Below are 22,842 nucleotides of genomic sequence, written 5' to 3' on the forward strand. Positions count from 1 at the left end.
AGCCTGTGCTCCGCAACGGGAGAGGCCGCAGCGGTGAGAGGCCCGCGTACCGCAAAAAACAAAAAACAAACAAAAAAAAGACACTAGTCTACTCGGGTGGAGAACTTGGTCTGAGTTCATGAAGCCCATCTCCTGGCCAATCTAGTCCTGTCTTCCGAGGGCCGTGGAGGAAGATGTCCTCACGTGAGCTCTGAAGTTGGACACACCTGGGCTTGAAGCTCCACTTTCTGCTGGGTGATGTCAGCCTCAGTATCCCCAGCCGGGAAAGGGGCGGGTCAGGAGCGGCCCGGCGCGGGGTGGGCTCCCGGGATCCCGCACGCACGTGCGCGCCGCCTCGGCCGCCTCCCCCGCCAGGGCGCTGAAGATGCCCGCGCTCGTCCTCGGCGTCGCGCCCGGCCTCCTCGGGGAGCCGCGCGGGTTGGGCGCGCTCCCAGGCGCATTCCTGGCCGGGCAGCCCCTCCTCCTCGGCCTTGGCCAAGGGGCTGGCGCCTCCCCGCCTCGCTGCGATTGTCTCGTGCGGGCGGCTGCGGACGCTCCTGGACGCTGCGGCTGCAGGTCTGCGCGCGGCGCACCTGGACCCGGGACTGCGCCTCCCGAGCGCGGCGGGCCCGGCTGCGCTCCGGGGCTCCCGCCTCCCTCCCTGCCCGAGCCGCTCGGGGCCGCGCGGAGCCCCGCTCCCCGCAGGGGCGGCTGCGGCTGCGGCTTGGGACAACCTCGGCAGGGAAGGCAAAGTTATTTCCCCTTCCCAAGCAGAAAGGTTCCGATTGGCAAGATGGTGCCCAACTGTCCCCGCGCGCTCTTCCTCCTGCTGCTTTTCCTCGCCTGCCCCGAATCGCGGGCTTCCCAGGTCAGTGTCCCTCCCGCCCCTCCCCTGTCCCGCTTGCAGGGGAGGCCACGCCAAGGCCGGAGGACCTGGGCTCGCCACATTCCACCGGAATGCTCGGGCTGGGGGCTTGGAGCGAGGCTGGAGCTGGGGTTCAGTTTTAAGAGGGAAGAGTGAGATTCCCCCCCCATCTGTCATCGGATGCATCGCGGGCCGGGCGTCTGGGAGAACCCGGGCTGGTCTAGCCGAGCAGTTTGTGCGAAAGCCTCGGTCCGCTGGGGGGAGGGAGAGAGAGGGCTCCGCGTGAGAACCGTGCGTTGCAGAAAGATTGCCCTGGGATTTATGAGACATTGGTCTTCCTCAGGTCTCCAGAAGAGCTTCCTGCTCGCCCAATTAGGGTAGAGGTTGTCCCCTCCCCTCCAACTTCCAACATTTAAATTTCTAACTGAAATATCATTCTTACCACCACCAACTTTTAAATTTATTTATTTAATTTATTTTTGGCTGCGTTGGGTCTTCGTTGCTGCGCACGGGCTTTCTCTAGTTGTGGCGAGCGGGGGCTACTCTTCGTTGCGGTGCGCAGGCTTCTCATTGCGGTGGCTTCTCTTGTTGCGGAGCACGGGCTCTAGGCACACGGGCTTCAGTAGATGCGGCGGTGGGCTCAGTAGTTGTGGCTCACAGGCTGTAGAGCGCAGGCTCAGTAGTTGTGGCTCACGGGCTTAGTTGCTCCCTCGGCATGCGGGATCGTCCCGGACCAGGGCTCGAACCCGTGTCCCCTGCATTGGCAGGCGGATTCTTAACCACTGCGCCACCGGGGAAGCCCCACCACCAACTTTTAAAGGCTCAGAACTTTCTTAGCAGTTCGCCGCGTTTCCCAGGCAGAGACAGGTGGGAGGTTTCTGAAGCAGCCTCACCTGAGCCCAGGGGACCTTAGATTTGGGACTGCATTTCTTTCCCACACTTGCAGGCAGCTCGCCGTTTAATTTTTCTCTCTCTGACGTTTGTGTCTGTTGGAGTCCCACTGGATTTATGTGCTTGACCAGGTTCACTTTTACATTAAGCAGTAAAAACTCATGGTTAAAATTAAGATAAGAATGCAGATAAAAATGTGTCTTCCAAAGGTGAGACTGGAATTGCTCGATTCAGAGCCAGCTATCACCAGACTGGCTCTGGAAACTGGAGACCCCTCCCTCTGTGATGGCGTGTCCCGTGGGCTGTGGGGCAGCTACCCCAAGAATACCGTCCATAACAACAATAGTAACGGCAGACGGAAAGAAAGCTCCCTGAGTGATGAGTGCTGTATTCTTTGCTAAGCATCTTGCAGGCTCTTTATTCTCAGAGCAGCGCTGTGAGTCGGGAACTATTGTCATCCCCATTTTGCAGATGAGGGAGCTGAGACCCAGGGAGATTCTGACTTACTCAAGTTTCACATGGCCAGGAAGGAGTGGAGTAAATTTAATCTCTCTCCTTGGTCTCCAAGCCTTTTCCCTTCCCCACAGACTCTCACCCATGGACTGAATACCTGACAGGCACAACCGTGGCCACCTAGAAGCCCTTGGGGCACAGGAAGGGGTTCCAGGCAGGGAGAACTCAGTTCAGACCAAACACGGCCCGTGTGAGTGCAGAATGCGGTGAGTTGCCACTGCAGGAAGTCACTCAGCCACCAGGCAGCAGAAGCCTGGTCTAGGGCCACAATCAACCCACCCAACAGAACAGTGGGGTGCCCCACCCACGATGCAGATTACATAACAGAACCTGAGGCCCAGAGCTCAAAGCCAGAAGCACAGGTAGGTGCATCCCTAAGCCGGCTCCCCACCCAGGCCGGGAGAGGGGGCAGGGTGGATAGGAAGTACCAGAGGAAGCTGAGGGGCTCTGCACTGCCATTATCCGATCTCTGACGGTTACCTGGAAAAGTGGTGACACCTTGGCAGTTCTCAGATGTCTGCAGCTGCTGTTCAAGCAGGGAAGTAAGCTCTCTCAGGCTCTGTTCCTGGGGGAGATCTGGGTCCCATCCCTGCCCTGCCACGTCCAGGCTTTCTCAAATTCCTTCTCCTCTAAACCTTGGTTTCTTTACCTGCGAGAGCACCTGCCTCACTGGGCTTTGTGAAGGGGAAAGGGAGCAGAAGGGATTCTCCATAGAAGTTAGTTTAAAAATTCTAGCGAAACTGTCCTTCACCCAAAGTCCTATGTAGTCGGGGGAATCTCACCCCTAATCCTTGTCTGACTTTTCAGCACATCTGTCCTGGGTCACTTTGCAAGATTTCTGTGACCTGCTGTTGGAGAGCCAGTGGTCCTGGGGAAGGAGGGGAGGTTGAGCAATGTGGGGATCCCGTAAGTGGGAGCCCTTTCCCAACACTACTGCCCACTCTGTGTGGCCTTCCCCCAGGAAGAGAAACAGCCTTGCTGGGGAGACAGGAAAGGGAGAACATTTAACACACCCCACGCCTCACCCTCTTCCCCCACAATGGCTCTCGGCCTCCTCGTTGCCTGTGGGGAGGGGGGGCTATGGTATTTCAGAATGTTTCCCCTTCTCCAAAACCCCTCCTTGTGATCACATGTCACAGGGTTCCAAATTCCACCATTAGAGATTCATTCTTTTGGTTGTCTACTCCCAGTTAATACATTGCTTTTTACAGTGTAATAGGAAAGAAATGTTTTTGGTGTACATTTCCATGATTTTAACCATAGAACTATGTTCTATATGTGGTACTCACCACCACAGTCAGGAGACAGAAGAGTTCCACCACCCCAAAATGACATCATCATGCCCTATGTAGTCACACCCTCGGGCACCCTAGCGCCTGGCAACACTGATCCGTTCTTCATCATTATGGTTTTTTCATCTTCACAGTGTAATATAAATGGAAGCAAAAAGTACATAGACTTTTGACTCTTACTTCTTTAACGTAGCATAAAGCATTTAAGATTCTTCCATGTCGTTCTGGGGATGCACAGTTCCTTCCTATTGCTGGGTAGCATTCCATTGTGTGGACGTATCACAGCTTTGTTTTTAATCAATTCAGCCACTGAACTGAATGACACCCATGGTATCAGTTCCAGTTTTTGGTGATTATGACTAGAGCTGCCGTAAACATTCCCATACAGCTTTTGTGTGAATGTAAAAACACTCATTTCTCTTGGGTAAATATCTAGGAGTGGGATTGCTGGGTTATATGGTAAGTGTATCTTTAACTTTGTCAGAAGCAGCCAAACTGTATTCCATACCAGTTGTATCATTTTGCATTCCCACCAGCAATACATAAAAGACCCAGTTGCCCTGCATCCTCACCAGCACTTAATATTATCAGGTTTGTCTGTTTGTTTCTAAGTCACTCTAATAGGTATGGAATGGTATCTCATTGTGGTTTTAATTTCCATTTCTCTAATAACTGATAATATTGACATCTTTTCATGTGCTTATTTGCCATTTGAATAGTTTACTGGGTGAAGTGTCTGTTCAGGCCCTCTGCCCATTTTCCAAATGGGTGATTTGTTTTCTTATTGTTAAGTTTTGAGTATTCTTTATACATTCTAAATAGAAATCCTTTATCAGATGTGTGAGTTGCCAATATTTTCTCCCTATCTGCAGCTTGTCTTTAAAAAAGTTTTTTTTATTTTATATTGGAGTATAGTTGATTTACAATGTTGTGTTAGTTTCAGGTGTACAGCAAAGTGAGTTAGTTATACATATTCCTATATCTATTCTTTTTCAGATTCTTTTCCCATATAGGTTATTACAGAGTATTGAGTATAGTTCCCTGTGCTCTACAGTAGATCCTTGTTGATTATCTATTTTATATATAGTAGTGTGTATATGTTAATCCCAAACTTGTAATTTATTCTTCTCCCTACCCCACCTTTCCCCTTTGGTAACCATAAATTTGTTTTCTAAGCCTGTGAGTCTATTTCTGTTTTGTAAATAAGTTCATTTGTATCATTTTTTTTTAGATTCCACATAAGTGATGTCATATGTTTGTCTTTCTCTGACTTACTTTGACAATCTCCAGGTCCATCCACGTGGCTGCAAATGGCAGGATTTCATTCACTGCAGCTTGTCTAAGCAGTGTCTTTCCCAGACCAAAGATTTTAAATTTTGATGAAGTCCAATTGATCGATTTTTTATTTTTATAGATCATGGTTTTGGTGTCAAGTCTAAGAACTCTTTGACCCCAGATCATGAAAATTTTCTTGTATGTTTTCTTCTAAAATTTTTGTAGTTTTGCATTTTTGCATTTTGATCTGTAATTTATTTTGAGTTAATTTTTGTGTGAAGTGTGAGGTTTATGTTGAGATGAACACTTTGCATGTAGATATCCAGTTGTTCCAACAGCATTTGTAGAAAAGGCTGTTGAATTGCCGTTGAATTGTCTGAGCAACTTTGTCAAAAATCAGTGCGTCATATGGGTTTATTTCTGCCAGTAACACACTATCTTTATTACTGTAATTTTATTTATTTATTTAGTTAGTTAGTTATTTGGCTGTATTGGGTCTTCGTTGCACACGGGCTTTCTCTAGCTGTGGCGAGCAGGCGTCTACTCTTTGTTGCCATGCACGGGCTTCTCATTGCAGTGGCCTTTCGTTGCAGAGCACGAGCTCTAGGCGCACGGGCTTCAGTAGTTGTAGCACGTGGGCTCAGTAGTTGTGGTTTGCAGGCTCTAGAGCGCAGACTCAGCAGTTGTGGCGCACGGGCTTAGTTGCTCCAGAGGCATGTGGGATCTTCCCAGACCAGGGATCGAACCCGTGTCCCCTGCATTGGCAGGCGGATTCTTAACCACTGCACCACCAGGGAAGTCCCGTTACTGTAATTTTATATAAGACTTAACATTGGATAGATTTTAAGACTTTATTATTCTTTTTCAAAATTGTTTCGGTTATTATAGCTTGTATTTCCATTAAAATTTTAGAGTCGGCTTGTCCCTATCCACAGAATTCCACTGGAATTTTGATTGGAACTGCATTAAACCTACTGATCAATTAGGGGTGAATTGGCATCTTAACAATATTGAGTCTTCCAATCTGTGAAAACAATATGTCTTTCCATTTATTTAGATCTTCCTTGATTTCCCTCATCAGCATTTTTTAGTTACCAACAGAAACATGTTTTGTTAGATTTATATCTAAGTATTTCATTTTTGGAGCTATTTTAAGTGGTATTAGGTTTTAAATTTTTTCATTTCCAGTGCTATATTCCTTGTATATGGAAATTCAGTGGGCTTTTCTGTGTTGACATGGTGTCCTGTGACTTTGTGGAACACACTTATTAGTTATAGGGCGTTTTTTTTTTGTAGATTCCCTCAGGTTTTTTTTACATAAACAATCATGTTATCTGTGAATAGGGGCAATTTTATTTCTTCCTTTCTAATCCATGCACCATTTATTTATTTATTTAGCCATATTACACTTATTAAAACTTCCAGTACTGTGTTGAGTAAGAGAGTGGACATTCTTGCCTTGTTCTAGAACTTGCGAAGAATGCATTCCGTTTTTTAATATTAAGTGGGATGCTAGGTTGTGGGTTTTTGCAGATGCCATTTGTCAGGTTAAGGTTCTCTTCTAGCCATAGTTTGATGGAGTATTCATTATGAATGGGTGTTGAATTTTATCACATGCTTTTTCTGCTTTCATTGATGTGATCCTGTGGTTTTTCTTCAGTCTGTTATTAAAGTGGATGACTTTGACTGAATTTTTTAATTTATTTTTAATTTTTAAAAATTGAAGTACAGTTGATTTACAATGCTGTGTGATTGATTTTCTAATTTTGAAACCAGCCTTGCATGCCCAGATAAACCCTAATAGATTATGGCATCGTATACATCGTCTATATTTCTGGATTCTACTTGCTAATGTTTTGTGAGAATTCTTGTATCTTGTTCATGAGGGATATTGGTGTATAGCAGGGGTCAGCAAACTATGGTCCGTGACCCACATCCAGTACACTGCTGGTCAAATCTGTCCACACTGATTACTCACATGTCATCCATACCTGCCTTTTGCACTGCAATTGCGGAGGTGAGCAGTTGCAACAGAGACCCTATGGGCTGCAAAGATGAAAACTTTGACTCTCTGGCCCTCTTTCTACAGACACAGTTTGCTATCCCTCATTTATGGATTTCTTCTACTGTCTTTACCTGGTTTTGTTACCAGGGTAATACTGGCTTCCTAAAATGAGTTGTGAGCTGTCCCCTTCTCTTCTGTTTTCTGGATGAAACTGTGTAGAGGTGGTGTCAGTTCCTCTTATAATGTTTGGTAGAATTGACCAGTGAAACCCTGTGGGCTTGGAGATTTCTTTTCTGGAAGGTTTTTAACTATGAATTCAATTTCTCTGACAGATACAGAACTACTTAAGGTAGGCTTTTTCCTTTGGGTGACTTTTGGTAGCTTGTGGCTTTCAAGAAATTGTTCCACAGTCCTCACTGTCTCTTGAGGTAACTGATTTTAAATGCCCTGGAAATTACTCCCCATTTCTCAACAATTGATCTCCTGTAACGACAGATGAGTACTTTGTTCCATTGTTCGCTGCAGGGCCAAATAGTCTACTATGATTAATTTCCTTTCTTGTGTAACTTTTTGGTTTTCCTCAAGATTTTTCACTTTTGCCCGGTTCGTCCTCTACATAAGCACAGTTGTTTCCAATAATCTCTTTCCTAGTCCATATTCTGTCGGGCTGCTTTCCCCCTGGATCCCAGTCATGCTGACCTTCTCTGGGCTCATGGCCCTGTGGCTACCCAGGGACTTTGGCCTGCGCTGGAGTTTATGTTTTCTAGATCATATGTCTTCCTCTTTCTTGGCTTATTCCCTTGTTTTTTTGAACACGTTCTCAGGAAAAATGATGTTTTAATCTGCGATCCTTAGCCCTTCCCAGATCACTTTCCTATTGTAGATGTCACCATTTTTCTACCCTGAAACTTTAAAGCAGGCAACGGTAGCACCATTATCCCCACGCTGGAGATGGGGAGCCTGATGTGCCTGAGGAAGTGGCAGCTGAATCCTTATATTGGGAACAAAGACAGAGGAAGGAGCGAGGGGGGGGGAATGCCCCCATCCAGTGTCCCCCCACTGACTGAGTCGGGAGGGAAGGAGTTGGGGAGGGTTTGAGACCTATTCCCTGGTCTGAGAACAAATGAGATGAAGAAGGGTGGAAATATGAAAACCCAAGTATGTTCCTTCCCGGTGTAGTATGGTCAGCTTATCGATGTCAATTCTACTGCCAGTTTCGATGGACTGGCTGGACTCCAGGTTGAGACGGATTGCTGTTTACTTGAGAACTCATTACAAAAGGATACCATGCTCGATTAAAGGTATCTGCCGTGCTCGCAGCACCAGGAGTATTTGCTACCCTGCAGCAGGGTTTTATACACCGGCGCCTGTATTATAAGAATACATGGGGGTGAGCGGAAGCTACGGGGACATGGGAATCATCCATTTTGAAAATGGGGCATTTCATCAAACAAATATTTGCTGACTGCCGTGGCCCAGGCCGGGAACAAAACAGACAAGGACCGTGCATTTGGTTTTGAAAGGGCCGCTCTAGATCTGGAGTTGGCTGATCAGGGTGGCAGTCTGAGCTGGGCTCAGCTCGACTGTTCTGCTCAATGGCTCCAGGCTCCGCTTTTCGGGTCTGGGCTCCTCTTCACCTGTGGACGGCTGCCAGGTTAGCTGCGGCTGGTTGGTCCAGGGTGGCTCTGCTCCATGCAGCCTCTCATCCTCCAGCAGGCTAGCTGGGTTTTTCACATGGTAGAAAGTGGTCAAGGGCCAGGACGAGCAGAATGCCCAAGACTTCTTGAGACGCTGTTCTAAAATGAAGCTGGGATTTTGGCGTCCTCCAAGTGTGGTGAGGCCAACAGATCAGGAGACACTGCCGGAAAAGATAGTGTGTTACTCCCATTATCGAGGAGGGAGAATGTCATACCAAGTTGGGCTACAGAGAGAACAGCAGGCAGGAAGAGAGGGAGGGAAACTTCTGGAAAGCCTTTACTGGGGGTTTTGAGGGAAGAAATGGGTGAGACAGGTTAAGGGGACTAACCGGGTTAAGATTGGCTAGTTGGGATAATTGTAGCAGGATGGTGGTATATAGGGCTGCCCCTAGTCGTCTGATGCCGAACCCCGGGTTTGTTGGCGGGGACTGGGCGGGTGTTAGTGTCTCACAAGCTTCGGAGCCAGATAAGCAGGCGGATGGGCTCTGGTTCAGTTGGTTTGCTACCAAAGGTGTGCTGGGCATGGGCAGGGAGGGTGTTGTGTTGTTTGCTGTCTCTAGGAATTTGCTGGCCCTGCCACAGAGGGGCAGTCTGTGCCAAGTCAGCGTGGCCCCAGATGTCAAAACATCACATACAGAAACTAGACAATGTGGTTAATCCAGAGCCAGCCTTGGAACTGGTATATCGCTTCCAGTGCATTCTGTTGGCCAAAGCAAGTCACAAGACCCGCCCATATCCGGAGATGGGAAAACAGACCTCCCTCTGGATGGGAAGACTGGCAGAGCCTCATTGCAGATGGCGTGGGTGTGGGGAGGAAGAGATTGCCATTCTGCAAACCTTCATCAGTAGTGATCCAGGGCTTTACTGCCCCCAGAGACAGTGTTCAGATGAATGGGTGGGGTCAGGGTGAGGATGGGTGACCGGGAGGCTGTCCTGGCGTCTTCCACTTTCTCCAGCAGCCTCCACCTTTCCCTGGCAACTTCAGGAGGGGGACTCTTTCCAAGTCCTGTCGAGGACGGCCCTGATTACAGAGAAGAGTGGAGACCCCTTTGCTCCGTGGGGCAGTTTCTGGCCCCCGGGGGCGTTGGGCAACGAGTGCTGAGGGTGTGGACTGGATGTGAACAGCTGGGGAAGGAGGCAGTGCCCTGGGTTCTCGGGTTGGCCTGGAGTCTTTCAGGCAGGAACTGATGCCCTCCCAGGCCTGCTCCCCCCTGGAGGATTCTGTTTGACACTGGACTTGATTCCAGGCAGACCAAGCCAGATGCCTGTGGAGCTGCTCACCCCACCATCTGGGCACCGGCCCCTCCCTCCATGCGCCCACCTCCACCTGCCTCCCAGCCAGCTGCCCCAGGAGGAGTGTCCATCCCCTGACTGTTGACAGAGGCCTGACGGTGCCCCTGATCTATAGGGGCAATGGTGGGCTGCCATGCTTCTACCAACTTTCCCAAGGCTTGTGCAGCCCTGGGGCCCTGGGGACAACGGGGCAGACTCCCTGAGTGGGCAGAACTTTCTATGTCCTCTCAAACCCTCTACCTGAGTCTTCCCTGCTTCTCTGGAGTTGCCTGGCACCTAAAATAAGGATGTCACACACATCTTCATTTAAGAAAACAATAGGCACCTACCATTTGACAGGACCCAAACCTACCCATTTCAGTAAGTAAACCTCTATCTCGAGGAAGTAACCATTGATTTTCCCTGTATGCGGGAAAACACGTGTCCCTCTGGCAGTCTGGGCGCCAGACTCTGCAGAGGGAAGCAGCTTAAATGGGAAGCAAAGCCCAGGGAGCTCACCTTGGGGCTGCGTTTCCAGGTAAGACTGAGACGTGACATCATTCACATCAAAGACTGGAGGTGTGGGGGTGGGATGGCAACTCCAGGGACTCAGGAGACCCTAGGCTGCCCCCTGACCTCACCGTTGTCACCTGGTTGGCTCCTGACTCAGACATGTCTCTTTATGCCGGGGATCAGGTTACCTCTAGACCCTCAGGAGATGCCCTTCCCTCTGCTCCCCTAGGCTGGACTTCCCGTCTCTGCGGGAGGGGTTGGGGGCAGAGTGTGATCGGTAACTGGGTGCGCGGCCCAGGGAGCCGAGAGAATCAGAGGATTCTTGACTGATCTGAAGAAAGGGAAAGCGCCGGGGGTGTCTGTAGGCAAAAAAAGACAAAAAGACAAGCTTCTTCCAGGGAAGCATCAGACACCATCAGTCATTTACACTGTGGTGTGAAAAACATACAAACTTGTCAGTATTACCTCCCAGCGCCTTCTCTGATGGCATAATTAAAGATTTTTTATCTTCCCAGAAGGAATCTAACTAGTAAGGTTAGATTCTACAACTATTCTACAACTGTGTCCTGAGAGCCTTTCCTACCAGGTGATTTTCTGGGTCTGGCAGGCAGCAGGGCCCGAGGCAGTGTAGCAAGTGGAGAAGACCCTGAGTGCCTGGTCTGTGTTCTGGCTCTGATGCTTCCCGGCTGAGTGACCCGGGGCAAGTTCCTGCCTCTGTAAGTCAGTCTCCTCCTCTGAGATGCCTGTCTCATGGGGTTGTAGGAAGGAGAAAATGAGTGACATTCAGAGAACAGGTCCAAGATAAGGGCTCAGTACGTGTTAGGGTAGAGAACGATGAGGTGGACACAGACCCTGTTGTCACGTGGCTCACCAAGCAGGCAGAGGAAAACAAGACAAACCTGAACGTATCTGGAGGCAGAGCGTGGAAGTGGGGTGTTGTGTTGGAGGGTGGCCAGGAGGCAGCTTAGTACTCAGTAGGCAGGTGAGGGCTCTTTGAGAAGGGGGCTTCTAAATGAAAATGGAAAGACAAGAGCCTGGCTTTCAAGGACCAGGGGCAGAATCTGGGCAGAGGAAACAGCCAGTGCAAAGGCCCTGAGGTAGAAGTAATCTTGCTGAGGTGTGTAGAGAAACACAGAGGAGGTCTGAATCTTGGGACACAGAAGGTGCCTGATCTGGACACAGTTGGAGGTGGCAGGGCTTGATCACATACGGCTCTGTAAGCAGAATAATGCCCTCCGCCCAAAGATATCTATGTTCTTATCCCAGAAACCTGAGACTCTTACCCTGATTTTAGCCCAGTGAGTCCTGTGTTGGGGTTCTGACCTCTGTCTTTTGGGAAGCTTCGATTGCAGGAGGGCCCGGGAGGATGCAGGGAGAGCAGGTGGCATGCAGGTGCAGGTGCAGGACAGGGTAGTTTCTGTCGCACCGTTGCCTGCTCACGGAGAAACGCTTGGGATTTTTCGCTAGCGAAGGTAGGAAGATCTGAAAGTGTACCATGTGTGTCATTGAGCCTTCACAACCATCCAGGTGAGTTACTTTAAGAGTAAGGACTCACAAGGCTCCACCTCTCATGCATGGCCATGCCTACCGCACTCACTTCATCAGTCCCCTTCATTCTGCCCACGCTGCCCGCCAGGACCGGGCCCCCCAGCGCCCTCCGCCTCCTTGGTGTCAGCCCCAGGAGACCCGGTCAGATCCAGATGTCTACTTTCACAAGTCGCAGAAATCTTGGATCATGTGTGAATGTGCACACATGTGGGCTGACGTTCCCTGAAGGGTCCATGCGTGTGTTGGGGGGGACAGTGGGGGGACTGAGAGGGTCGACTAGCAAACTGGGGCCTCTGAGCCCCTCGTCCTGGTTCCCTCGGGCTGAAGAGAGAAGAAGAATGTACTTTCCCAGTGGGTGGACTGGGCACAGTGTGAGTGGTAAGGTAGCCTTGCCATTGACCAACCAGATGCCCTGAGCCTCAGTTTCTGTAGCTGTGAAATGGGGATAACCATGCCTGCCTAGGGGGGCTGCAAGGAGGACTAAATGAGATAATGATGGCTCCGTTTCTTACGTCAGTACCTGGCACGAAGTAGGATGCTTAGTGAATATTTGTGGAATAATGAATAAATGAATGAATTATGGAATCATTCAGTTGTACATGTGAAACTAACAGAATGTTATATGTCAATTATACCACAATAAAAAATGTAATATAAAAAAGAAGAAAAATCAAACAAAAAATGAGTAAGTGAGGAGAAGATGCGATATACTAAGTTTCTTTTTCCTCTTCTTTTCCTCTTTATTTTCTCAACTTCCTCTCTCCTTCTCTACTCATATTGGGTCAAGTCCCAAAAGGAAGTAAGCAAAACATGCCCCATTTCTGCAGCCAGGAGGTCCTCAAGTTATGGAGAGAGGTGAGGGGAAGGCCCAGTACCAGGGGGCTCCACAGGGGACTGTGGCTGGTTTTATATGTGTGTGTGTATGTGGTATGTATATGTGTATTGTGTGTATGTGGTATGTGTGTGTATATGTGTATTGTGTATGTGTGTGTGTGAATGTGTGTGTGTGCACGGAGCTCCCCACTGGGCTGGGCGTTAGGGGAGATATTTGCTGGACGTAAAGTGATAGTGTTAAAGGCACAACCAAGTCTGCAGGTGAATGTGGCCACGGGAAGCGTGGCCGGGCAGCAAGCAGGTGAAAGAATATGGTGGATTTGGGGAGTAAGATGAGGAAGACTGCCGTGGGCTCACACTTACATCTTCCTTCGCTCCTCATTCATCTGTTTTGTTGGTTCGCTCAAATGAGCATCTCGTGTGTACTCAGGTCCTGTCCTCAGTGATGAGGATTCCAAGTTGTCTATAACTTGTTCTCCGCCCTCAGGCATGCGAAGGGGTCAGGAGAGAGGTGACCAGAGCTGCCTGTCAAGGGGGTGCTAGAAAAGGAGAGGAGTTGGGAGACGGACAGAGGAGGGCTCCTGGGGGGTCTCCATGGACCCCTCTCTGAAGTTTCACATCAGGGTCTGGAGGAGGCCTGCTGGGATTTCAATACTGGATGCGTCACCGTGGCCAAGTGACTACTTGGCTTCCTTGCCTGTAAAGTGGGTGTAATAATGGTGCCCATATCCCGGGGCTGTCGTGAGCATCTAACGAGTTCGCTTGTGTGCAGTGTGGTGGCAGTGCTGCCTCTTGGCTTCCACTGTTGTCATTGTTCCCGTGGCCATTTCAAAAAGTAGACAAGAATTGAGTTGGGGCGAAAATATAGAATTTTGGGCAGCCGGCATCGTAAGAAACCAAAATGCCCTGAGTACACAAAGGGAGACTCTGCTGGAGGGCTGTGATAGCTAATTTTTTTTGTCCACTTGGCTAGACCAGATATTTAGTGAAACAACAGTCTCAATGTTGCTGTGAAGGTTTTTTTTTTTTTTTGGCCACACGGTGCGGCATGCAGGATCTTAGTTCCCTGACCAGGGATTGAACCTGCGGCCCCTGCAGTAGAAGCATGGAGTCTTAACCACTGGATTGTCAGGGAAGTCTCTGTGAAGGTATTTTTTGAGACTTGATTAGCATTAAATGGTAGACTTTGAGTAAAGCGTGTTGCTATCCATAATGTGGGTGGGCTTCATCCCAAAGACTGAGGTCCCCAGAGAAGGAGGGCTTTATGCCTCCAGACGGCCTTTGGAGCTACAATACCAACTCTTCCCTGGGTCTCCAGCCCACACTTTGCATGAGCCAATTCCTTAAAATAAATCTCTCTCCTTCTCTCTCCCTCTCTACAGGGTGTGTACAGATACAATTGGTTCTTCTTGGTTCTGCTTCTCTGGAGAACCCTAAAACAAGGGCCTTGGGCACCTCCCCAAGTAAAATTCCCTCACTTCCCCCAGAAGTGTCCTTCCTTTACTCTTCTGTGTGGGTGCTGGGTCAAGGTCACTGGAATGAGAGAAGTTGAGGAGTTCTAACCCGCTTCTGATTTGGCCTAAAATTAAAAAAACAAAACAGAACAAAACAAAAAAACGTTCGGAGAAAAAAAATCCTGTGCAAATTCTACATGACTCAGATGCAGAGAGCCTCGAGCCTTGGCTAGCAGGCACACACTTGGCAAGTGTGCTCCGTCCTTTCATAGATCTAACGGCATCAAAACATCTGTGTTCCCATTAACAACATGCTGACATGACACATAGCTGTGGCTTAGAAGAAACCGGCGTGAGAGGGCCCTTCCGAGGTCCAAGGGGTCATCCGTGGCTGCCTGGAGGGGTCTGGGGCTCCATTATCCTTGAGGTGGCTCTCAGAAATAGCCACTGTGCCGAGACTGTCGCTGTCAGGATGACCGTCGAGCCAGGTCACGTGAGAATGGAGCCTCAAGGACCCCCCATCCTTGTGCCCCCCCATGCCTGGGCCCTTCAGGGCTTTGAGAGCTGGGCTTCACTTGTAAACTGAGCCCGGATGGCAAGGAAGCCTGGATGGGGCGGGAAGGTCCGCCTACCGAATTCTGGCATGGGCATGGGGGGAGCTGGGGGACACACAGCATCTTTGTGTCCACCCCTGGGCCAGCAGGTGGGGTCTCGGGAGCTGGTCAGCCTCCCAGGAAGAGGGCCGTTGTCAGCCCTGAGGCGTCTCCGTTAGATCCATGTGAGAGGGTGCGTTGGAGAGAAGATGGACAAGACTTTCCCTGGAGGAGCGGTGGGGTGGCTGGAGGGTAGTTCTGTGACCTCCTTGCTCCCAGGAGCCTGACCTCATCCCAGCTCAGGAAGAGCTGGCTGGGGTGACTGCTGTTGCTACTTCTGTCTCTGCTTCTGCTCGCCTCTGCAAACACTGCCCTTGGTGTTGAGTTCAGGGAAGTGACCGGCCCTCTGCGGCAGAGTTTGATACCAGAAGCGGTAAATCTTGATCTTTTTCCTACTCAAGAATGGAAGAGTTTCACTGCATGTCTTTTCTTGATTCCATTACAAATACGTTATTAACTCTAGGAAATGGAAACGAATTTTCATTGTTTATTGTCAATGGCGTAGCCAGGTTTGGAGCCAGGTATTGAAAGGATGCAAACTTAGACCATTTGAGGGTCTCTTCTTTGAGAAAAATATTAAAAATGAGAGTCCTGGAAGGGACTTCCATGGGGGCACAGTGGTTAAGAATCTGCCTGCGAATGCAGGGGACACAGGTTCGAGCCCTGGTCCGGGAGGATCCCAAGTGCCGCGGAGCAACTAAGCCCGTGCGCCACAATTACTGAGCCTGCGCTCTAGAGCCCGTGAGCCACAACTACTGAGCCCGCGTGCCACAACTGCTGAAGCCCATGTGCCACAACTACTGAAGCCCACACGCCTATGGGCTTGTGGAGCCCATGCTCCACAACAAGAGAAGCCACCGCAATGAGAAGCCCGTGCACCGCAATGAAGAGTAGCCCCTGCTCGCCGCAACTAGAGAAGGCCCGTGCGCAGCAACGAAGACCCGATGCAGCCAAAAATAAATTAATTAATTAATTTAAAAAAGAGTCCTGGAAGAGACCTTGGCAGGTGGGGGCCCTGGTTTGGCAGCTTCCTCTGAGATACGCCTTCCTTCCCCCTGGTATGGAGCCTTCCTCTTCCCAGCCCTTCCCCCCACCTCCCCCCCACCCCCTACCCCCCACCCCCCCGCATGGATTTGACCTTTGCCCAGTCACAGCCTTTGTGAGCCTTCCTGCCCAAGTGGACAGTTGCTTTTTACAGTTGGGGTCTGGGACCCTGAGATGGGAATCCAGCTTTGACTGTGGCAGGGCCAGGCTGAAATTCAGATGGGTGACACCTGAGGGTCCAGGCTGTTTCCTGTCCCCCAGCCTCTGAGACCCTGGCAGCCCCTCAAAGCCCCCTCAGGCCGACCTCATTGACGAGCTATGTTTATAAAGAAGGAAATGATCCGTTCCCATGTGTGGCTTCTCTTGGCCCAGAGCAGATGGTGGGTGTGGGAGGGGAAGTGGGCAGACGAATGGAGGGGGACAAGGAGACCCCCTTCTTGGACAGAAAAGAACACAGGAACAGAAGTGAAATTGAGGCTCAGGGTCCAACTTCTGCTCTGCTCATTGACATGGAAATGATGCCACAACCCATAGTGGAGAGTAAAGAGTTAATGTAGGACCTGCGTCCCTTGGTCCAGCACCTGCAAGGTGATGCCTGTGTGTGTGTGTGTGTGTGCACGTGTATCTAATCCAAAAGTTAAAACCTCACAAAAAATGAACAGTGGTTGTCTTTGGTCATGGGACTTGTCCTTTGTTCTGATGTGTTTTCCTGCGTTTTGAATGGTTTTGCAGGAAGCATGCTTTATTTTTATGATCAAGCAAAACGATAAAGCTTTCTCAGTTTGAAAAGGGCAAACACTAAGGTTCTCAGTCCCCCTCCTATGACGTGATTTGTCTCCATGATGCCCCCTAATGTCCCCAAGGTGCAAGACCTCTTGAGCATTTGACTTGGTGCGAAGCTTTCTAGCCTGTCATCCATCTCTGCAGATAAACTCAGTTATGCCTCTGAGGCATAAGCTGAGGTCCACTGCAGGTGATGGATTCTGAGCGTGGCTCCTGGGGACTCCATTTCCAGCACTTTGGGATCAAGGGGCTGCCCTGTTAGTAGCAGCTGCTGCACAGACCCATCAAACCTCATGTCGAGAGGCAGTCATTCTTTTCACTGCCCTGGTACCCTGGCTCTGCCCCGCCATGCTGGCTTGCCAGGAAGACAAGGATCTTCCTTTTTTTTTTTTTCCTTGCAAACTTTATGTCTCCCCCCCCACTGAGTTTTATTGAGATATAATTGTATAATATAATATAAATGTGTAATAGCCTTGTATTAGTCCAAGGTATACAACATAGTGATTTGCTCTATGTGTATATTGTGAAACGATCACCACAGTAAGTCTAGTTAACATCCATCAACTCACACAGTTGCAATTTTTTTCTCGTGATGAGAACTTTTAAAATCTACTCTCTTGGGCTTCCCTGGTGGTGCAGTGGTTGAGAGTCCGCCTGCCGATGCAGGGGACACGGGTTCGTGCCCCGGTCCGGGAAGATCCCACATGCCGCGGAGCGGCTGGGCCCGTGAGCCATGGCCGCTGGGCCTGCGCGTCCGGAGCCTGTGCTCCGCAACGGGAGAGGCCACAGCAGTGAGAGGCCCGCGTACCGCAAAAAAAAAAAAAAAAAAAAAAAAAAAATCTACTCTCTTAGCAACTCTTACATATGCAATATATTGTTGTTAACTATAGTCACCATGCTGTACATTACATGCCCAGACTTATTTATCCTATAACCAAAAGTTTTTTGTTTTTTTTATGAATTTATTTATTTAATTTATTTATTTTTGGCTGTGTTGGGTCTTCATTGCTGTGCATGGGCTTTCTCTAGTTGTGGCGAGTGGGAGCTACTCTTCATTGTGGTGCGTGGGCTTCTCATTGTGGTGGCTTCTCTTTGTTGTGGACCATGGGCTCTAGGAGCGTGGGCTTCAGTAGTTGTGGCACGTGGGCTCAGTAGTTGTGGCTCGCTGGCTGTAGAGCGCAGGCTCAGTAGTTGTGGCACGCGGGCTCAGTAGTTGTGGCTCGCTGGCTGTAGAGCACAGGCTCAGTAGTTGTGGCACAAGGGCTTAGTTGCTCCGTGGCATGTGGGATCTTCCCGGACCAGGGCTCGAACCCATGTCCCCTGCATTGGCGGATTCTTAACCACTGCACCACCAGGGAAGCCCCTAACCAAAAGTTTTGACCTTTTGACTCCCTTCACCCACTTCTCTAACCCCCCCGACCCCCTGCCTCTGGCAACCACCAATCTGTTCTCTGTATCTATGTGTTGGGTTTTTTTCAGATTCCATATATAACTGAGATCATACAGTACTCATCTTTCTCTATCTGACTTATTTCACTCAGCATGATGTCCTCAAGGTCCATCCTGTTGTCACAGATGGCAGGATTTAACTCTTTTTTATGGCTTTTCCTACATTTTCTTTTTGCATTCATCCATCAGTAGACGTTTAGGTGGTTTCCATGTCTTAGCTATTGAAAATAACGCTGCAGTGAGCATGGGGGTGCATATATCTTTTCGAGATATGATTTTGTTTCCTTTGGAATTGCTAGACCATATGGTAGTTCTATTTTTAATTTTTTGAGTGAACTCCAATCCGTTTTCCATAGTGTCTGCACCAATTTACATTCGTACCAACAGTGCACGAGGGTTCCCTTTTCTCCACATCTTCACCAACACTTGTTATTTCTTGTCTTTTCTATAATAGCCATTCTAACAGGTGTGAGATGATACCTATTGTTGTTTTGATTTGCATTTCTCTGATGATTAGTGATGTTGAGCATCTTTTCGTGTACCTGTTGGCCATCTTTGAAATACCTTCTTTCGAAAAATGTCTATTCAGATCCTCTGCCCTTTTTTTTTTTTTTTTTGCCGTACGCGGGCCTCTCACTGCTGTGGCCTCTCCCGTTGCGGAGCACAGGCTCCGGAGGCGCAGGCTCAGCGGCCATGGCTCACGGGCCCAGCCGCTCCGAGGCACGTGGGATCTTCCCGGACCGGGGCACGAACCCGCGTCCCCTGCATCGGCAGGTGGACTCTCAACCACTGCGCCACCAGGGAAACCCCTCTGCCCATTTTTAAATCAGATTTTTGTTTGTTTGTTTCTTATTTTTTGTTATCGAGTTGTATGAGTTCTTTGTATATTTTTAGATATTAACCCCTTATCAGATATTTTGCAGATGACTTGCAAATATTTTCTCCCATTCTGTAGGTTGCCTTTTCATTTTGCTGATGGTTTCCTTCGCTATGTAGAAGCTTTTCAGTTTGATTTAGTTTCACTTGTTTATTTTCTCTTCTGTTGCCTTTGCTCTTGGTGTCAAATCCAAAAAATCATTGCCAAGACTGAAGTCAGAGATCTTACTGCCTATGTTTTCTTCTAGGAGTTTTATGGTTTCAGGTCTTATGTTCAAGTCTTCCATCTAATTTGAGTGGATTTTTGTATGATGTTAAGAGAGAGGTCTAGTTTCATTCTTTTGCCTGTTACTGTCCACTTTTTCCCAGCACCATTTATTGAAGAGACTGTCCTTTGGCACTGTATATTCTTGGCTCCTTGGTCATAAATTAATTGACCATATATGCATGGGTTTTTTTCTGGGCTCACAAGGATTTTCTAACACTTTGTTCGGTTAGAATCACTCCAGTGAGGTCAGAGGCAAGGATGGAGATCTCCTGACTTTCCCTCAGCGAGTCCGCCCACCCCCCTCCCCCCTCCTTCCCCGCCTGCATGTGGCCTTAGTGTGCTTCGTCTGGAAGGTTTTTCCACTGTGATTGGAGAGATGAGCACATCTCACCTGTAACGAGCACCTTGAGGAAAAGCCACTGGTGCCTGCCATCCACGGTGCAGGGCTAAGGGGGGCTCGGGGGCAGTGCCACCACACGCAGAAGACAGTTTGCCCAGACCCAGGAGCTCTGGGGTTCGACTCACTTGACTGCCCAGAGGCCCCATTCACTCCACTCCCGCTGCCCTTCTTTCTGTGCTGACTGGAGCCCCACGTCCCCAACCCCAGGTTCCCGGCAGAGGCCTCGGCATTGATCTCTTGTCCCCTACTTCAAAACTCAGCCCTTCCCTGTCCCCTGGAACAGCCCTCTCCCAGCTATCACACCCTGGGGGCAACTGCTGGCCTGGTTCAGTGTGTGAGATTGTCTCCTCCACCCCTCCCCGGTTCCTGTCCCCACTGCCCTTGCTCCCCGACCTGAGGTCTGGACGGGAGTTAGAAACCCACTCCTGTGGGATATTTTGCTTGGGTCACAGAGTTATCAGTCCCTAGTGCAGATTAATCAATAAGACCATTCACCACACAGGGGCGTTTGTGAAATGCGCTAGGGCATAAGGCAGCCACTGGGGCAAGGACTGCTTGGCCGGGGCACTGGGGCGGTAGTCAGCAGGCCCCCAGCCTGGCTCTACCGCTCATGAGCCACATGCTTTGGGACAAGTCACCCGACTCTCAGCCTCTGTATCTTGACTGTGAAACAGAGACAGTCCCAGGCCTTCTTCACGCAGGGTTGCTGCGAGCCAGTAGTCCTCTTAGAACTAGGAAGTAGCTTTCTAAACTATGAGGAACTGCAGAATGTGAATCACACATGAGCCACGAAGCCATCTCTGAAAGCGGCTCTTTTTTTTTTTTTTTTTTTTTTTTAAGGGAAGGGAGGGACTTCCCTGGCGGTCCAGTGGTTAAGACTTCACCTTCCAATGCAGGGGGTGCGGGTTCAATTCCTGGTCAGGGAGGTAAGACCCCACATGCCTCGTGGCCAAAAAACCAAAACATAAAACAGAAGCAATATTGTAACAAATTCAATAAAGACTTGAAAAATAGTCGACATCAAAAAAAAAAAAGGAATCTTTAAAAAAGAAATAAATAAAGGGAAGGGAGATGGGTGTGGGAAATCAGGACTGGGTGGATGGCTGTGCTGGGCAGGTAGGGGACTGCAGGAGGTCACTACCCAGGTGCCCAGAACCTGTGTGGGAAGGGCCACAACAACGGAAGGAGAAGGAAAACAAACAGAACTTCCCAGAAATGGCGTTCGGGGCCAGGCGCAGTCAGGCCCTGCTTAGGGTGGAGGCCAAGGAGCCCCCATGGATTAACGAGCTCCAGGGGCAACTGGGGATTCAGCTTTGTCAAAAGCATCCATTGAACCAGGCCAGTGAGTCATCTGTTTGGTGGAATCTCCAAGGTGCAGCGGCCTGGCAGCCTCCCTGGGAGAGAGGCTGCAGCTCTGTTTCCACCGCGGTGGCAGCGCTCCATTGGCGAAGCTGGAAGCCACCCAGGCTGCAAGAGGCCACATGCCTGCCTGCCGCCTGCTGACTTTTAGACATTTTTTTCTAATTATAAAACTAATAATCGTTGTAGGAAAACATAAGTATAAAAAATAAAATGAAAAGCGATCCACAAGCCTATCCCTAGAGAAAGCCGTCATTCTGCTCTCCTTTGTTCCGTGCAGGTCGTATGAGTCAGGTTGGAACAGGCTATGCTGAGGTAACACACAACGCCCGTGTGAGCCACGGCCATGGTCCTATAACTGCCCACTGTATTCATCTCTCCTTTCCTCCTGTTCACTCCCTGGCTCTTAAAGGCAATTAGGATCAGAAACCTTCAGATTTTTATCACTCCGCATGATGCTGGGTATTGCTTTAAGTTAGTCTTTATCAGAATAAACACAAGCCTCCTTTTTCTATTTTTTAAGGTTTTTAAAAATTGTCAGAACTCGGTGTTGACTTCTAGTGAATGCCTCTTTAACTCTATTGAGTTTTTTCTTATTTGCCCTGTTAGATTTTTGAAAGTATAAGAACCACTGGGGGGCTTCCCTGGTGGCGCAGTGGTTAAGAATCCGCCTGCCAGTGCAGGGGACACGGGTTCGAGCCCTGGTCCGGGAAGATCCCACATGCCAGGGAGCAACTAAGCCCCTGCGCTACAACTACTGAGCTTGCGCTCTAGAGCCCGCGAGCCACAACTACTGAGCCTGTGTGCCACAACTATTGAAGCCCACGCGCCTAGAGCCCGTGCTCCACAACAAGAGAAGCCACTGCAATGAGAAGCCCGCGCACCGCAACAAAGAGTAGCCCCCACTCGCCGCAACTAGAGGAAGCCCGTGCAGCAACGAAGACCCAACGCAGCCAAAAATAAAATAATAAATAAATAAATGTATATATAAAAGAACCATTGGGGATCCCTGTTTTGCCTGTTTTATATGTTTTATCATCTATCTGCTGTTAAAAATACCCAAGGGAGAAAAAAAAAAATTCAAGGGAGAAAGAAAGCAAAGGTTCCCTGAGGCCCAGATTTCAGAGCATTAACTTAGAGTGAAGAATTGGGGGGGGGGGCACCGGGGATTCTTTGGGGTACGACCGCTGATACAAGGCACATTTGCGTTCAGGTAACTGTTCCACCACCCAATCACTTAGACTCATCGCTTCTGCCCTGCGCTCTGAAAATGGGACTTTTGTTTTCGCTGAGGGGTGAACTGGGCCTCCGTTAACGTGCACTTGAGGCCGCCTTTTGGTGACCTAACCCGACAGATGTCGGGACGCCTGCTGGGGTCACTTTTACCTTGTGCTCAGTGACCCTTCAGGGTATTTGGGCCCAAGGGTCGGGTGATTCCTGGAAGCCCACGGGAGGAGGATGGGACTGAACCAGCCCCCATACTGCTGGTGGTGGTGATTTTTTTCTCTCCCCAGAACTGTCTCAACAAACAGCAGCTCCTCTCGGCCATCCGCCAGCTGCAGCAGCTACTCAAGGGCCAAGAGACACGCTTCGCCGAGGGCGTCCGTCACATGAAGAGCCGGCTGGTGGCGCTGCAGAGCTCTGTGAGCAGAGCGGGCCCGGACACGCCCCCAGGTGGGTCCCCAAGTCACCACCCCGGGCCCCGGGGGCCTCTCCCCGCCCTGATCTCCCTTGCCTGGCCAGGGTTCACAGTGGATTGAGTCGCGGGCCTTCCCCTGCCTCCCCTTCTGTCTGGGGCTGGACGGTAGGAGTGTGTGAAGACGGCATCTGTCAGCCGTCTCCCCCCATCATCTGAGTGGTACCCATTTCCTC

At 49.7% G+C, this 22,842-nt stretch overlaps 1 protein-coding gene across 1 annotated transcript in view; it reads left to right on the top strand.

Moving 5' to 3' along the window:
* Window positions 1–364: 364 nt before the first annotated feature.
* Window positions 365–22,842, top strand: part of FBLN7 (fibulin 7) — a 45,407-nt gene continuing 22,929 nt past the window's right edge. The window contains exons 1-2 of the mRNA XM_060170071.1: window positions 365–847; window positions 22,485–22,644. Coding sequence (XP_060026054.1) covers window positions 365–847; window positions 22,485–22,644 — 643 coding nt within the window. The remainder of the gene's footprint in view (window positions 848–22,484; window positions 22,645–22,842) is intronic.

Source organism: Lagenorhynchus albirostris, chromosome 13 (assembly GCF_949774975.1).
Source record: "Lagenorhynchus albirostris chromosome 13, mLagAlb1.1, whole genome shotgun sequence".
Classification (NCBI taxonomy): Eukaryota; Metazoa; Chordata; class Mammalia; order Artiodactyla; family Delphinidae; genus Lagenorhynchus; species Lagenorhynchus albirostris.